This window comes from Rhinopithecus roxellana, chromosome 15, assembly GCF_007565055.1.
Source record: "Rhinopithecus roxellana isolate Shanxi Qingling chromosome 15, ASM756505v1, whole genome shotgun sequence".
NCBI classification, from domain to species: Eukaryota; Metazoa; Chordata; class Mammalia; order Primates; family Cercopithecidae; genus Rhinopithecus; species Rhinopithecus roxellana.
The window spans coordinates 119,376,725-119,395,481 of record NC_044563.1 but is presented as its reverse complement, the minus strand read 5'-3'; the positions used below and the strand labels follow the sequence as shown (position 1 = coordinate 119,395,481).

The 18,757-nt window shown below is 34.1% G+C and overlaps 1 protein-coding gene across 1 annotated transcript in view; it reads right to left on the bottom strand.

Annotated features, from left to right (window-relative positions):
* The window catches only part of DYNC2H1 (dynein cytoplasmic 2 heavy chain 1), a 385,005-nt gene that overhangs the window by 320,807 nt on the left and 45,441 nt on the right, over positions 1-18,757 (bottom strand). Inside the window, exons 29-38 of the mRNA XM_030918805.1 lie at positions 17,434-17,546; positions 15,034-15,153; positions 12,150-12,300; positions 9,221-9,426; positions 7,893-8,075; positions 7,117-7,299; positions 4,868-5,091; positions 4,004-4,119; positions 1,761-1,960; positions 364-628 (exon numbers count right to left, since the gene is read on the bottom strand). Of these exons, the coding sequence (XP_030774665.1) occupies positions 364-628; positions 1,761-1,960; positions 4,004-4,119; positions 4,868-5,091; positions 7,117-7,299; positions 7,893-8,075; positions 9,221-9,426; positions 12,150-12,300; positions 15,034-15,153; positions 17,434-17,546 (1,761 nt within the window). The remainder of the gene's footprint in view (positions 1-363; positions 629-1,760; positions 1,961-4,003; positions 4,120-4,867; positions 5,092-7,116; positions 7,300-7,892; positions 8,076-9,220; positions 9,427-12,149; positions 12,301-15,033; positions 15,154-17,433; positions 17,547-18,757) is intronic.

Sequence of the window (18,757 nt, the reverse complement as noted above, 5' to 3'; positions counted from 1 at the left end):
TAATACTGTTCATACACATCAGTTTTAACCCCATACAAAAATCTGTCATCTTGTTTATTTCTCAGGCATTATAATATAAATGCAGTAAAGATTTTATAATCATTCAGTAAATTAATCTAGTTGTGAATTACAATTCACCCAATTTACTCTAAGTTTCTATTATATTAAAAATAGTTACAGAGTTTAACTGAAAATGATAGCATTTCTTGGTCCCCTCCAAAGTAAAATATCAAACGTATACATTATAACTTAATTATGACTTTATGGTCATGTAGAAGCCTTGATAAAGACAGAATTATAGACAAATTATATCATTATCTAAGAATTACTAAGTAAAACAAAGAAGTATACATAAAGACTAACCTTGAGGTTCCCGAACCACTTGACGAGCACTATTTGTCAAAACACCATCAGACCATTCTCTTGTGTCCATGTCAATATGGCCTAATAATTGATATCGAGGCATAGCTTTGGGATTCATAGTATATTGTTTCACTACTTTGCCAATTTTACAAAGTGCGGCCCTTAACATTCTCCAAAGGGTTGATTTTCCAGCACCACTTGGACCAACAATAACAACTCCCATCCTCTGGCATAACTGTTCATACAATTCTAAAGCCTTTTTGATCTAGTAGGAAAGAATTATGTTCTTATATGATTTACAATATCCAATGATACTTAGTTCTGCTTTTATTCTATAACACTTGTTCTAATATGTAAATTAAGCCTTTGATTTCTTCAGTGGAAGACATAGCCTAAAATGTAACAGAATACCTAAATAAATCTGAACATATTTACAATATAATTTTTAAATACTTCAATATTTCTTTAAAAGAAACAAAGGTGCTTTCCAAGTTTCTAAGTTCAAAAAGCTTGTATGAACAATATGTTCGTTACTTGCTCCACTCATTTACTCATTCAAATATATTCATTATTTTATTCACTTATGCATCCATTCACTCAGTCTTATCTTACTTCTCTCCAAAACTGAGGGCAAAGTGCTAATTTTGAACAATTACTTGCACTACATAAAGAAACTCACTTAAAAAAATCCTAAGAAATTATCAAAGTGAAACTAAATCATATATATAATCAATTATAAAATACATATATATGATGAACCCATTACACACTACGTACTCTAACAGGCACTAGAAATAAAATGGTGAGCAAAAATATATATGGATGGCCAGGTGCGGTGGCTCAGGCCTGTAATCCCAGTGCTTTGGGAGACTGAGGCGGGCAGATCACCTGAGGTCAAGAGTTCGAGACCAGCCTGGCCAACATGGTGAAACGCCATCTCTACTAAATATATAAAAATTACACCAGGTGTAGTGGTGTGCACCTGTAATCCCAGCTATTCAGGAGGCTGAGGAAGGAGAATTGTTTGAACCCAGGAGGCAGAGGTTGCAGTGGGCCGAGATCACATCACTGCACTCCAGCCCGGGTGACAAAGCAAGACTCTGTCTCAAAAAAAAGTAAAAAATATATATACATGGATCCTGCCTTTCATGGAGATTACTATAAGGTGGAGGAGAATCAATACTAGACAAATACACACACTTGAAACAAGAATATGTGATAAGAGCACATAGCAAGAAGATCAAATCAGGACTTGAAGATGCAGGAAGACTTCCCTGAGCAAGTGAGATCTAAGTTGAAAGATAAAAGATAAGTTGAAAGATGAAGGACAAGGATAGTTAATAAGGAATCAACTAGAAAAAGGGATCAATCTATTATAAAATACTCTTGACAGTTACCTGATTGGGTATAATTTCATAATTGGCCTCTTCAAAGACCTGCTTTAATGCAGCACTTAGTTCATCATATTCCACTTCTTTCAATTCAATTCCAGGAAAGACATCTTTAATCAGTGCATCAAACCGAGCGCAATCAGTAAACGTAAACTTTGACATTGTATTAAGCCTCAGTGCTTGTACCACAATATGGCTTTCATTAGCTAGAAAAAAGTTACATTTTAAAATGATTTATTATTACTTTAATGATGACAAAAGTTTTTAAATATTCTATAGCCTTGATATGTATTATTAATCATTAAATGCACTAAAATTTAGTAGCATTTAAAGACATTACATCACATGAATTGGCAAGCTTACTTTAATATCTTTTGACTGCTAAAAAGTAAATATCACTAAGTACAGTTATAAACTCTTTTCCATAGAATTCAAATCACAGGGTATCAAGACGTTAATTAATAATAAAAATCATTATCACTTATATTTTCATAGTACTTCACCTTTTATATTATATGATATAATCCTTTTAACAACCCTATAAAGTAGGCTAAAAAGTATTACTATTATTATTCCAATTTTACACCTGAGAATGTTAAGTCTCTGAAGGTTTAAGTGACTTTCTGAGAAGGCACAGCAGTATCACAGCTGGGATTCAATTCCAGATAAACTAATTCCAAATTCAGGTACCTCTCCAAATACACCAATATCATCTCACAGTTTATGTCCCAAGATAAACAACTAACAAACTAAGCAACAATCTTTGATCAGCCTTGTTCAAACTTGGTTCACAAACCCATTCTTAAGCCAAATGCAAATACTGATACCACTGCCAGATGCTTATTTTCACAGATATTAGCTGCTGATTGGTAAGATACACAAAATCAAAGAAACTATTGCCTGGCATTCCTCTATAATTGCTTAATATTTCCATGCTTACGTATACATAAAAAGTCTGGACTTCTCTAAAGTTTATTTCAAGCACTGAACTCATAAGCCATCTTTATTCATTACAGGTATGGTTTAAATATTTATTAAAAATCACCAAATATAGACAACTAAAAAATAGTAATGTAAGCACTCACAAAATAACTGTATCTACCCAGGCATATGCCAACCTAATAATACAGCTAATGTAGAGGCCATTTTTAAGAGGCACACTTTGATCATTTAAAGTCCAAAGAGGTAATTTCATGTGGTCCTTTTTTCTATGTTGTCTCTATTTTCATAGTATTTTAACTTACTTTTCAATAGCAACCTGAAGAAACCGATTATTCAGGCTTTCATGAACGTACACCTGCACAGGTGTGGGAAATCATTATTTTTATGTGAATAAAAAACCATTTATTTCATCTGAGGAAAGTATAACAAATATATATAAGTCTGTATTGAGCTAAATAAATGAGTTAATGAATACATAAATGAGGCAGAAAAGACAAATCTTCTTTACAGGAGAATTTCAAATAATATATGCGGATACTACCCCCCCAAGGAGTGGAGCTTAATCCTTTCCTTGCCACTTTGAGAGTAAGCTAGATTTATTAACATGATTCCAAAGAATAAAGCCAGGAGGGTAGAAAATAACAGCTTCACATTGGAGAAACCTGACAACACTACCATAGCCAGGTGATGAAGGTTAACATAACTAGTGATGTCAGATGGTTGTTATATACCCACTGATATGCCACAGTAAGAAAGACACCCCACCTCTGCGGTATTCTTTCCAAACATTTATAACCTAGTCTAATCATAATATACTAGCTTTAGAATGAGAAAATCCTACATGTGTTTCTAAGGTTTCTGTTCTTGTTTCAAGACAAGACAAATTATCAGGCTCTACTCTACACCTACTGAATCAGGACCTTTGGGGGTGGGGTCTAATAATCTATTTTAACAAGCCACTAGGTGATTCTAAAGGACATTAAAGTTAAAGAACAAGTGGACTTTACATATTACAACTCTTTAATATTTAACAAACATTAAAAGTTATTATAAGACATCAGGTAAAAACTGGAGAAAACCTGAATAAAGTAGGAAATTTAGTTTAAAAACAATGTATCAAAATTGGTTCATTAGTTGTGACAAATATACCATACTAATGGAAGATGTTAACAACAGTAGAATTTGGGGCAGGGTATACAGTAATCCTTAATACTGTATCTATAACTTTTCTGTAAATCTCAAACTATTCTAAATTAACGTTTATGTTTCTAAAAATAAGTTAATGTATTTGGAATAATCAATCATACCATTCTGTGTAGTGCCACTTTTCTTTAGCTGTCTAAGAAGATTTCCACTTCCTCTCAGGACTGTCTTCAAAGCTCTCAAACCCCAATCATAATGTTGCTGAGGTGTCAAAAGTTCCCTGAAGTAGAGACGTGGAAATCGATGCATCAAATAGCTAGAAGAAATTACTTTCATCGTCACATCCAAAGAAATACAGAATATAACTACTGACACTTAGAAATGAATGTTGATATCCCATTAATTTATATAAGGGAACCAACCACACAAAATAATCATTCAAGTAGGCTGTTAAAGATGGACAGTTCTCAAGGGTAAGATAAAGCTTTTATGAACAAGTTAATTATCTTAATGAAGATACCAAATGACAATTACCTGCTACCCTTATGCCTAAAGCCTTTAATCAATCCATCTTGCTCTCAATCTCTGCCACTGTCTAGTTTACCATTATCTCTTAAGTGATATGCAACAGAATTGTACATTACCCCAAAGAAGCTAAATGTCAGTTTCTATTACCAGAAATAAGACATAAGAAAAATTGTGAGGGATTCTTTCCAAAGAACAGTAGCTTGTGTGTGGTCAGACTGGTAAATTAGTTCAATAAGAAACATTTAGCTGAAGCACTCTAATATAAACATTTTGAAGAAAAAAACTGATCAAATTAATAATATTTATGAAAAGTAGTTTTGAACCCAATATTTTTATTGTGCACACTAAAGCCTTTCATATCTACACCATAATTACAATAAAATCATCAGAATAAAAATAATGGAAAAGGGGAATTGAGAAAATATGAAAATGATCACTAATAACCATAATCAATCATTAAAAATGGAAAATATAAAAATATTTAGAACAAGAAAACTCACCTAGATAGATTGAAAATAGCTACCAATTTTCTGCCCAATACTTTAGCATCTTTAAAGCCTTCTGAATAGAGAATAACTTCTGCAATAAGCTCATTGTCCGGACGAGACATAGCTACAGGCCTGAAAAGCTGTTTAAGATTATCAGGCAGTTTTTGTCTTCCTCCATAACCTTTTCCAGCAGGATTCATAGTGATAAAAATTCCAGAATTAGAATTTACTTCTACCTGAAATATTAATTTAAATATTAAATATTAAATTAAATAAAATATTTAACATACAGGCATCATTTATATTTGAAACTATAAATGTAAAATATACTGCCAACAGAAATTTTGTTGACATATTACTACATATAAATCTTATACCTTAGCTAAAGGTAACCTCCAATGTACTTACCACCTCCTTACTCAATATATGATAAATTCCTTAGGACCTACGCTGCTTTGCAGAGCTTATTTATAATCAGTTTTCTGAGGCTGAATGTTTAAGAGATACTAATTTAATTATCTATTTATACATTAAATATATGTTTACTAAAAGCCTTCTTAGTACTAAATACTTTGTTAAGTACACAGAGACAACTGAACTAAATAATGGTTTAAGCCACTCTGGAGCTCAGAGTCTATCTGGTATTACAGAGAGGCAATCATAACGTAATAAATATTATGGCAGGGAAGAACTGAATGTGATAACAGCACTTAGTAGGAGGATGTTCAGCAAAACCCTAAGAATAGAAGCTAAATTAGAATGTGTAAACAACGAATGGGCAATTAGTAAGTAGAAGCATCTAGAGTAGAAAAACCAAGAAATCTAGCTATAAAGGAAAGAAAAGAGAAAGAGGAAGTATGAATCAGGGAAGGTTTGTTTATGTTTTAGTTATTATTAAGATGAAAAAGATGTGATTATGTTTAAAACCTGATGAAGAATTGGTAGAGGAGGGAAGACTGAAGCGATAGCACAAGGGATAATAAGGTCCCGGGGAAGAGGATTCCAAAGCACAGGTGAAAAGATTAGTATTGGTTGGGAGAAAAGATAACTCTTCCTGAGAGAAGAAAAAAAAGTGAATGTAGAAGAAACTAAATCTTGATGGCAGGTAATTCTCACTGAATAGGTTCTCCTCTTTTTCTTTGTGAAGAATTTAAACATCACATAAATAGCATGTTAACAATTTAGAACTGGTCTTACTTTCTTGGGCTACCTAGAAAAATTTGTACTGTGAAAATGTTATTTTATATAACATGATAATTTCTTAGTTCTTACAACTTTCTGTATTCAGCAATCCACATTATATAAAAAAGTGTACATTTTCTGTACAAATGAATTTATATTCTAGTGACATTAATGTATATCTCCTATGGGGAGAAGTGAGGAACAGAATAGCTAAGTGTTTGTTGTTTTAACATTCATATAGAATAAAGATCAAAAACATGTGCTTCATTCTGCTCCTATGCTTGAAAGTTAAACAAAAAACTTGTGCTCAGAATTAGACAGACCTGGTTTCAATTCCTAGCTCCACTTCTTACTCTTACTTACCAAGTCTTAGTTTCTTCATCCACAAAGCAGGGAAAAAAATAATAGCACCTACTTCAAAGGGTTGTGGTAATTATTAAATGAGACAATACATTAAGGCACTGTGAGCAATGCACAGCACAGATAATAGCATAATATACAATACAACAATATAAATATTATTATAACTGAAATATCCAAAACGGAAAGTTTAAAAATGAATAATGGGCTGGGCACAGGGCTCACGCCTGTAATCCCAGCATTTTGGGAGGCCGAGGCAGGTGGATCACCTGAGGTCAGGAGTTCAATACCAGTCTAGCCAACATGATCAAACCCCATCTCTACTAAAAACACAAAAATTAGCTGGGTGTGGTGGCGGGCATCTACAATCCCAGCTATTTAGGAGGCTGAGGCAGGAGAATTGCTTGAACCTGGGAGGTGGAGGTTGCAGTGAGCCAAGATCACACCATTGCACTCCAGCCTGGGCAACAAGAGCAAAACTCTGTCTCAAAAAAAAAAAAAAAAAAAAAAAAAAAGAAAGAATAATGAAAGAATGAAAGTAGGACCAAAAAAGGGTAAGAAACCTCAGAAACATTTTATAGCTAAAAAAGCTTATCACACAGGTTACAGACTACAAACATAGGTGTCAGGAGAAATAAAAACAGAATATTGCTTGAGTATGAGTAATATCAAGTCTTATAAAATATTTTAATTCTTTAAATTCCCAACATATGCTATACCTCCTTGCCAAGCAGTTCACATACAGTTCTATGATTCTTCAAAGCATCTTGAATTGTCTGGATTTGCATAGAAACTGCTGACAGCACAGATTCTTCCAGCCTATTAAATTCATCAAAACAACCCCAGGCCCCGCACTTCACCAAACCAACAAATATGCGTCCCATTGACTTCACATCGATGCCCTTAAAAACAACAAAAATGATATTCATTAAAAAATAATTAAAATCTCTATAACTACTTAATATTTAATGTCACTTATTGATAAGGTAACAATTTCACCCATTCATGCCTCTTTTGCTCATTTTAAAATAGGGATTAAGTAGCTACTTTTTCAAAACCCAGGTTGATTTCAAGGGATAAACAAAATAATGCATGTGAAAGTGTTCTAACAAGTTTACAGAACAAATACAAGATTTTGTGTTAGTTACTCTTCAAGTCAAAATACAAATTATATACAAAATGTTTTTAAAACTGCCATCTGAAATGAATAGAAGATTTTTCCTTTTGTATTATTCTCTTTACTAAAAACATTTGTCTACAATGTAATATAAATATTCATTCTGTATTTAAAATTATTTGTTTCCCATAGTTCTTAGAAAAGTTTTGGACTACACTATGTACAACCTCTGTCCATTTTACATTTCAGTTTAAACAAATTCTGTCTTCAAGTAATTTAAATGTACTGATTTTTAAGTAGAGTATTTCGTATACTAATAGAAACTAATCTAAATATGATTAACCCATTGTTACATGTTTTGATAACTATTTATTTTACCTCATCACAATTAAAGACTAAAACTTGTCTTCCAAGAAGTCCACCTAAAGCCTTTACTGACTCCGTTTTCCCAGTTCCAGCTGGTCCATAAGGATTTCCTCCAAGTCCCATCTTCATAGCTTGAGTGAGAGTTAAGTAGCACTTGTCTGTCAATGGAGTATAAACCAGTTTGGAAGCATTACCCTATATAAGAACAACACAAAGTCAGAGTATTCATGTTCTATTTAACATTTACAAATATTTCTACAGCATGAGATCCTAGTTAAAAAGATAAAAATACAACAAACAGGTTAAAGTTTTTAACACAGAAAAATATCCAAAATTTTTTCTAGTGAAAAAAGCTTTCTAAACACAAACTGAAATCAAACTTATTTTTCAAGAAAGCATTTCATACTATACTCAGTACATTGTTAGGTTTCAAAATTGTTTCTCAAGCTCTTGTTAATGGCACAAAGATATACTTCTAAGGAAAACAAATCCAAAATTATTATACAGTAATCATCCCATTTCATATTTTAAAATTTATATAAACTATTTCCTTGACTCTTGTGATATCCACAAATCAGAACTATTTTGGAGATCACAAAGTGTAATTAATTTGAAAAATTCTTATGAAATTAATCATTTTAATTTATCAAATAATTCTCAGAGTTTCTACTAAACTGTAGAGAAAACAGACTCCCATTCCAGCTACAATTTACAGTGTGTTTTTCCTCGATTTGGGTAGATAGATTTGGGTCTCAAATACATTTCCCTTTTGAAAAAGTCAATTGGCAGCTCTCCTAACATAGGTTTATTAACAATATTGTAAATATATTTTGATGATCCATTCATTATGATAGAAAAAGGCAGAGGCAACAGCTGGAATTTTTGAGAACATGTTACATTAATTAGGTTATTTGTCTGAAAATTTTTTCATCTTACAAACTAAAAAATATTTAACAAACATTTTAGCATATTTAAAATTACACTAATTTTTGCCTTGTATAAGGAGACACAAACCAAATTGCTTTGACTGAGGTTGTCTATATTCAGTTCTCCTTGGACGAAGATATATTTCAAATTGTATATAAATGCAACTCCAAGTAAAGGTACATTTTTGAGAATTCAGTACAATACTAGCAATATGTTAACTTTTTTGTATATAGAATGAAGTTTCACTTTTTTCTTATGTGACACCTTTCTAATTCTGATTAAACAAGACAATAATACTAAAAATATTATGGAAAAATTACTACTTAAATAAAAAAGTATTTCTACCAATAACAAATTTCCTTTAAAGTAAATAATTTCTAATTGGAAATATAAAACACTGCCACAACTCATACCTGATATTCATAAGTATACTGAAATTCAGAATCCACCATTTGAACACAACATGTATGATCACTTTTCATATAGAATCTAAGTTGTTTTTTCCAGGCCCAGTCCTCAGTTGTATGAACTTGAATCTGGTTTAACTGCTTTACCACATCAATATTATGGATAATGTCAAGAATTAGGGCTTTAAGTTTAAGCTCCAGGATGCCCGATTCTAGGCACAAATAAAAATATTGACAGTTGGAGAAAATGTTAGCCTGTGATTTCTATAATTTATGATTATGTGTACAGGTGAGTTCTCAATGAATTTAAATGGTAATTTCATGATGCATATGAGTGGTATAGTAATACAAATCACATAAGCTAAAAAAGTCAAATCTACCGGTAAGTAAGAAATAAGAATTTTGAGTATAAAAATTAAGATATCAAAATTCCAAGAAAAAGGAGTTTCAGTTTATTCAAAGGAGTAAGCACACTCTACCCCGCTTCTCCCTGTGAATGCAGGCATAAAAACCTGTTGGACAACATACATTGAACCGCTATTTAGAACTCTGAAAAGAGTAGCAGGCAAATTGAGGAAGATCAGAATTAGAAGTGACACCAAATCAGTGGTGGATTTACCATTGTTTTTTTCCCCCCTTCTGGCAACCCTAGGACCATACCCAATGCAGCCAGAAACCCAAATTGGTGTAGAGAGAGCTCTAGAAGACCACCCCTAGCTCAAGCTTTAGAAGGAAAGGGGTCTTCTGCTAGCTATCCCACTGGCAGCTGGGACCCAGAAGTCCCTAAAACTCCAGAGGAGCTGTGATCCCAAGAGAGTAGGCAAACCCAAATTGCACAAAAGTGTGCAAGAAAATAAAGTACATGAACCCCAGCTTTCTGGCCAGAGAAACAAACCAGAAGGCTGAGGGAACCATAAAACGCCGGGAAGATCATGGAGAAGAAGGAGATTGAAAAAATAACCCCATAAACTTCTTTAGGAACTCCTGGACTCATTGCCAAGGTGTGATACATGAATAGATTTCATTCTAATCAGAAACCAAAGACTGAAATTGGCTACTAGGGAACACATGAGGGACAGACTGAAATAGCACTGTAAAGATTTGAAAACAGACTGACACCGGAACCATAACCCACAGAAAGCTGGCTACAACTTGCAGTCTGAATCCAACAGGATCGGTTGCTAAAACAAAAATATCAATATTCCCCCGAGGATTTAAACAAAACCCAAACCCTCATAACATAATATTCAAAATGTCCATGATATCATCCAAAATTATTCAACATGCAAAGAACCAAGAAAATCTCAATTCACATAAGAAAAGACAATAGGTACCAGTATCTAGATGATGTACACGTTGAGGTTATCTGCAAAAGACTTTAAAGTACTATTATTGCCAGGCAAAGAGGCTCAAGCCTGTAATCCCAACACTCTGGGAGGCCAAGGCAGGAGGACTGCTTGAGCCCAGGAGTTTGAAACCAGCCCAGGCAACATGGCAAAACCATGTCTCTACAAAAAATACAAAAGTCAGCCAGGCATGGTGGCATGTATCTATAACCCCAGCTACACAGGAGGCTGAGGTGGGAAAACTGCTTGAGCTCAGGAGGTCAAGGCTGCAGTGAGCCACAGTCTCACCACTGCACTCTAGCCTGGATAACAGAGCAAGAACCTGTCCCCGCCCTCCAAAAAAAAAAAAAACAAATACTTTAAAGCCTTTTAAAGCCCTATTATAAAAGTGCTCTAAGAAGTAAAAGAAGTAAAAGGTGAAGACTTTTAAAACAAGTGGAAAGACAGAATATCTCAGCAAAGAAATAAAAAATATAAATAAATAGAAATTTTCAAGCTGAAAAATACTAAATTCTTAATTCTTTGAAAATCACTGAATGGACTCAATATTGAAATGGAAATAATAAAGGAAAGAGGCAGTGAACTTGAAGACAGAGCAGTAGAAATTGTGCAGGCTAATAAAGAGAAAAAAAAAAAAAAAAAAAGGCAGTACCTCAGAGATCTAAGACCATGTCAAAAGGTCTAACATTCATGTCATGAGAAACTCAGAAGCATAGGAGAAAGAATATAATACAGAAAGAATATTTGAAGAAATAAGAGCTAAAAACTTCCCAGATTTTGGTGAAAAACAAATGTACAGATTGAAACTGAGACAACCCCAAATAGAATGAATGCAAAGATGTGTCTATATCACAATCAAACTACTGAAAACTAAAGAATATGATAGTCTTGAATGCTGCCAAAAAAAAGAGTAATGTATTACTTATAGAAGAATAACAATTCAAATGACTGTGGATTCCTCATCAGAAAACATATAGCTCAGATGGAAGCAGAACACTTTAAAAGCTGAGAGAAAAGAATTGTTAACCCAGGATAGCCACTGAAAAATTCTTCAGAAATAAAGGTAAAATAAGACATTCTTGGGTAAAGGAAATCTATGTGAATTCACAGGCAGCACACCTTTTCCAAAAGAAACACTAAAAGAAGTTCTTTAGACAGAAGGAAAATGACACTAGAAGGAAACCTGGAACATCAGGAATAAAGGAAGGGCAACAGAAATGGTAAACAGCTAGGTATATATAAAAGATTGCTGTCCTCCTCTTAAGTTTTCTCAAATATCTTTGATGGTTAAAAGCAAAATTTATAACATAATTTCATGGAGTTTTCAGTGTATGCAGATGTAAAATAGTAACACAACTACAATATTAAAAGGAGAGAATAAAGAAGCCTATAGGGTAGTAAGGTTTTTATATTCTATTTAAATTAGTAAATTACTGATTCAAAGTATATTACAAAAATTTAAGTATATATGTTGTAATTCCTCGAGTAATCACCAACACAGATATATAGTCAAAAACAATAGGTAAATTAGGATAGAATGCCAAAAAATAACCCAAAACCAGGCAGAAAAGGGAATGTTTTTTCCATACCAGTATTCCCTGGATCCTCAGAACTTGTATCAATGTTAGTGTATTGTTCTAACTTATTCACCAGTTGTGTTTCAATCTGATGAAGACTATGATCTTTAATGGCATTTTCTACATCTTCAGTGAATTTAATCTGCTCCGCCAAGCATAAAATCTATTGAATAAAGAAAAAATATATTTTTAAAAGGTGAATTTACTTAGAAATGTTTTATAAATTTAAAGAAAGACACCTTTTTTCAAATTGTCAATTGTATATTGGATATCTCCATCTTAATATCATACTGGAACCTTAAATATTAATAGAGTAATACAGTAGTAGAAAAAGCATTGTATGATGCAGCCAAGCCTACTTCACAGAACTCATTTCATACTATACTACCAGCCTATTTTTTTCTGATCCTATAACCCACTATGTTTATTGCAACCTCAAAGCCTTTGTATTTTCTTCCCCTCTCTTCAGAAATGGCTGCTTTTCAACCAGTAAACTACAAAGATATCAAAGTATGATGCATTCTAATTAGTAAAAGGGCAATCTTTAGCATTTCAAAATAATTTCTTAATATACTACCAAAGGCTACAATAGCAAAATTCCAATATTCTCCTAAATTAAGATCTGCCTTGGCCAGGTGCATTGGCTCACGCCTCTAATCCCAGCACTTTGGAAGGCCGAGGTGGGCGGATCACTTGAGGCCAGGAGTTCGAGACCAGCCTGGTTAACATGGAGAAACCCCGTCTCAACTAAAAAATACAAACATTACCCAGGTATAGTGGCGCATGCCTGTACTCCCAGCTACTTGGGAGGCTGAAGCACAAGAATTGCTTGAGCTGAAAGGCGGAGGTTGCAGTGAGTTAAGATCGCACCACTGCACTCCATATCAGAGCAGGCTAAGCTGCTGTCTTACTCCAACTTAAAACATTCTATAAACATTACATTATCATTCTTTTGTGGAAGAGAAAGCCAATTAGTAACTCATTTCGAAGCAAAGTCATCACCCAAACAAACTTTGTGGTATGAAACTCATCAGCTTCTTTAATCAGGTATATGATGAGGCATTTATGGAGAACCAAATCTGCTTTTGAGAAAAAGACTTTGCTCTTTGATTTTTATATGAAAATGTTGCTTGGCCACCTCCAAGCCTAATCCTAGGCAATACTACTGAATTTCTATATTATGAATGTATATCAATAAACTTAATTTTTTACAGTCAGCTACATAATTTCTGTGAGTGGCTAACAAAAGTTATAGTTTACAGTCTTGGGTTATAAAATCACATTACTGTTAAGACAGCTGGATAGGAACTAATATTATTAATTACCTAAAATGTAATGACAACTAGGGGTGCTCTGCAAACATTATGAAATAACCTTCAAAATGACTTGATAATGTAGGTACTTGAAAGTCATGTAAGTAAAGTAAGTGTCAAAATGTTCTACTCAGGATGACTGGCAAAGATTAGTATTTAAACCAAAGTCAGATTCTTTCCACTTTACCACACTGCCTCCTTCCCAGACCAGAAAGTGCCCTCTCTACCATTATTTCAGGTCCATACAAAAAAAGTAACTGAATTATCAGTACATAATAACCAATTATGCGACTCAATCCCCTTATGTAAAACTCTTGAGATCAATATTTACTAGCATTAACTGCTAATAAACTAGAATTCTTTATTTTAGTAATGAACTATTTACATTTTTAGTAGTTCACACTTTTACTTGACTGCTCAAGGGCCTGGAGGTAAGTTGCAGGCTGAAATCCAACAACTTTCTTTAGCCTATTATCTCCCACGATATCCCTGACACAATTGTCATTTCCCTAACCCAAATATTATACAATACTGCTTTTGTAGACTTTTTTATACTGTGTCTTTTATTCTAAGTTGATTTATAAATCCTATCTGGAAGTTGACAGAGTACTAGGGAACATTTTAGTGGTAATAAAGCAGTCTACTCTGGTTCTACAATGGCTTTGATTATTCAGTGATGATTACTTGTATTTTTCTCTAGGAACTTGAGCTTTTTTGAAACTTTTCAGTTTGCCTTAAAATGCTAAAAGATACAAATGGCATATATGAGAAAATGGTTCAGAATGTAAACTGTTCCAAGCTTCCATACAGTAAGAAAATCAACGTAAAAACCTGTTCCAATAGCCACCACATTTTTTTTTTATTTGAAAAGCAAGTAACTTTGAGAGCTGCTGGGTAGATTTTCTGAGACATCATGAAACATCCCAATGTCTACCATCCACAGTCGCTAAGAACTAAAGTTCCTGATGACCTACACCTGTAACATTAGTCTGGCGCAACTATTAAACAATGCAGGATGTTTAACACAAGTCTTAGTGCCACATTTTGATATAGACTGATACAAATTTTGTAAGCTAAATATCTAGTACCCAATGTTCAGGGATGAACGCCTATTAACCCTGACCTGCAGCAATCTCTGTAACTCACCATATGACCTCACTCTCACTGTCAATATTACAGTTTAGTGTTGTGACTGTTTCAGATGTACACTAATACCTGCTAAGTTCCTGCCAGCTCCAATGCTTAGATGATCCCATGGGAGGGATGGACGGGTAGGGTACAGCAGTGTTATAGATCCTGTGCCTCTCCATCATGATGGACTAATCATTTGGAACCAGGAAGCTATTAGATGCCTGGTTCCCTTCTCCCCACCCTACTCACCACTGGCCTAGGTTGCTTGGATCTCAATTCATCTCCCACACTTTACAGCTGAAGGAACAGAGACTCAGAAATTAAGCAATTTGTCCGTTAACTGTTAGATAAAGGGAGAAAACAGATGCGATTTATCTGAACCTCCTGGCTCCTAGGTCAGGAATCTTTCCACGTACCATGCCTATGTTCCTTCTACACATAAGCCCCCTTACCTGTGAAGGGAACAGAGATGGGTCAACTGCACCTTGAGAACTTCGCCCAGTAGTAACACATTCCTTCAACAACTGTTCCAAAGTTTTCTTCATTTCCAAGGCCAAATCATTCAACCATGTCTGAAAAAGAAATCGGAAAATAATACTAACAAGACATAAAATAAATATAGAATCTACTGACTAACTCCATGTTTTTATTTCAGGACAGGGTATTATACTTTCCTATTGATCATTACACTCCTAAAATGTGTTATAGGAATATAATTCTTTATTTTCTTAATGAACAGTTTAAATAATTTGGAGAAAACAATTTTTTTCACCTCTTAGGATAATGATGAGTGTGAAAACTTATAAATTTGTGGCTACAACTACCATGACTATATCTACACAAGCCAATATAATATGAGCATTTAAAAATTGACCCATTCGTTTCATCATTATGACGAATCAAACCAGATAGTTTGGTCAATAAATCAGAGTCAAAATGGCTGGCTAAGTGCCCCGGCTCATGCTATCCTGGTGATCTTATATTCATAAAGTTGTAACCACAGGAAGGGATTGCTTCATCAGGATTAAATGTATTATTTGGGGGCTGAGACTGCTTCATCCAACAAAACTAATTTTGTTGCAAAGTGAAAACAATGTATTTTTCCATTCACTTGATTATATATAAAATAATAAAAAGTTAAACTGACAATGATCATTGATAGAAACAACAATGAATATGAATCACTTCTTAACCTTAAAAATATGTCATTTGTAATAAAAAGGCAAAAGCTGCAATCTTAGCCTTTCATCATTGCGTACTTAAATTACTCTGAGTTCCAGTTTTTTTTTTTTTTTTTCAATCTGTAGAGCATTTTCCAGTACTGAAAATAGCATCAAAATTCACTGAAGCTAAAGAGTGAGAATCCGCTTCTCAGTGCATGGCAACAGAGACACCTTCTCTCCTAACAATATAAAGCTTCTAGAGTTTCAATTTTTCCTTTGCTGGCATACCTGCTCTAGCCCAGTTGCTAAAATTTAAGCTCTGTCTCTCTGTATACATCCAACAAAACTACGAGAGGAAAAACAACAAAACTCTTAACCAAATATGATTAGCAAATCTCCCAGGTTTTCAATCAACTGATTTATGTAATCAATATCCAATAAAATGTTGAAGCCTAACCAGGAATGAACATTTTGCTAGGCTGTATGGACATGCACATGACAAGGCATGGGCCCTGGCTTCCAGTTGGAAGACAATTTGACACTGAAAAATTACAATTCCATGTGATGCAATCTATTGCTAGTTAGTTTTAGCTATATGCCTATAATAGGTCTTTGATCAGTTTACTTCCAGTCCTGCAGAACCAGTTAATCGATAGTTGTTTGCTTACTTGTACACCCAAATTATCTTATACAAATTCATATTTTAAAGAGTAAAGACATCTAAAATTTTTTGAGTACCATGTTCCAAGCACTAAATAGTGTACTGAAAGCCAATTATCTCATTTAATTTTTAATTGAAAGTCTTTGCAACAGTTACAGGTTGAATATCCCTAATCCAAAAATCCAAAATTCAAAATCTTCCAAAATCTAAAACTTTTTGAGTTTGACATGATGCTCAAAGGAAACGCTTATTGCAGCATTTTGGATTTTCACATTAGGGATGCTGAACTGACATAATGCAAATATTCCAAAATCCAACAAAATCTGAAATCTGAAATACTTCTGGTCCCAAATACTTTGGATAAGAAATACTCCAACTGTATTGAGATTACCATTTTACTGATTAGAAAATCAACACTCTGGCCGGGCGCGGTGGCTCAAGCCTGTAATCCCAGCACTTTGGGAGGCCGAGACGGGCGGATCACGAGGTCAGGAGATCGAGACCATCCTGGCTAACACAGTGAAACCCCGTCTCTACTAAAAATACAAAAAACTAGCCGGGCGAGGTGGCAGCGCCTGTAGTCCCAGCTACCCGGGAGGCTGAGGCAGGAGAATGGCGTGAACCCGGGAGGCGGAGCTTGCAGTGAGCTGAGATCCGGCCACTGCACTCCAGCCTGGGTGACAGAGCGAGACTCCATCTCAAAAAAAAAAAAAAAAGAAAATCAACACTCTAAGTCACATAGCTATTCAGTTATGGAGCTAAGATTAACATCTAAGGTTTTTTACTCCAAGGCCAAGGTTCTTTTCAAAATTACATGCTGCCTTCCAAAGACTAAAAAATCTATATTCTTTTTAATATCAAAACACTCTGAAACTAACAAAATAAATCATTTTTTAAGATATCAGCTGAGTTCCCTAAAATACCTAAATTAACCAACTTTACCCTCTAAATTGACTAAATTATTTTAGAAACAAAGTTCATATATAGTTAATTCTTTTTGTTTTCATATTTGAAAAAGAATTGCTTACCTCTACATTATTTGATAGAAGAACTTTATTTTTAAAAGGTACAACTTCTCCCTCTAAAGATTTCATTGCAATTATATGTTTTGATTCCTCGTCAAAGCAAACACTGTTAATACCTGAAATATAAAAGCAACAATTGAAATGCAAAAAGATTAAAGACACAATTATTAGATACAATATATGTGTGTCAAATAGTGTTAATATATACCCTAAAACATATATAATTGAATTATAATGTATACCACATAATATATAGTGCTCCTAGTATTTAAATGTACTATTGAGGGAAAAAAAAATCACTTTCTGGATCAATATTCTTATCACTCATCTGAAATATTTCTTATCAATATCTAACTATACATGGCATGATTCCCTGTCAAATTTGTGAATGTTTATTTAGATATTTCTTTTTTTTTTTTTTTTTTTTTTTTGAGACGGAGTCTCGCTCTGTCGCCCAGGCTGGAGTACAGTGGGCGGATCTCAGCTCACTGCAAGCTCTGCCTCCCAGGTTTACGCCATTCTCCTGCCTCAGCCTCCAGAGTAGCTGGGACTACAGGCACCCGCCACCTCGCCCGGCTAGTTTTGTGTATTTTTTAGTAGAGACGGGGTTTCACCGTGTTAGCCAGGATGGTCTCGATCTCCTGACCTCGTGATCCGCCCGTCTCAGCCTCCCAAAGTGCTGGGATTACAGGCTTGAGCCACCGCGCCCGGCCTTATTTAGATATTTCTATATATGTTTGCTTATTCATTCCTACCATTTTCCAGAAAAAAAAAAATTTAGGCAACCTACTCAACTAGTACGTACCAATCAGTAAGAACTGTCCTAACTCACATTCTTGGGGGAGTGAAAAATGTTACAACCTCTCTGGAAAATGATTTGGCAGTTTCTGAAAAAGTTAAACATATACTTACTATATGATGTAGCAGTTCCAAAACTAGGTGTTTATCCGATACAAATAAAAATGTATGTCTACAAAAAGACTTATATGATTGTTTACAACAGCGTTATTCATAATAGCCAAAAACTGGAAATAATCCAAATGCCCATGAACAGGTAAATGTGTTGACGGCAAATAAGACTTCCCCCTCCCCCAAATTTGCATATCACTTTATAGTATATAAAAAACTTGAACATACTATGTAATTTTGATCTTCATTAAAAAACTGTATTATTATTTGTAATATAAAGAAGAAAACTAAATTTCAGAGAGGTAATTTGATAACCAATTAATAAACAGTAGAGAGATTGGTTGAATGAAAGGCTTCTGATTCCAAGTGTTTGTTTTACACTACCTCCCATTGCCCAAATCATATTTACAAATATAAG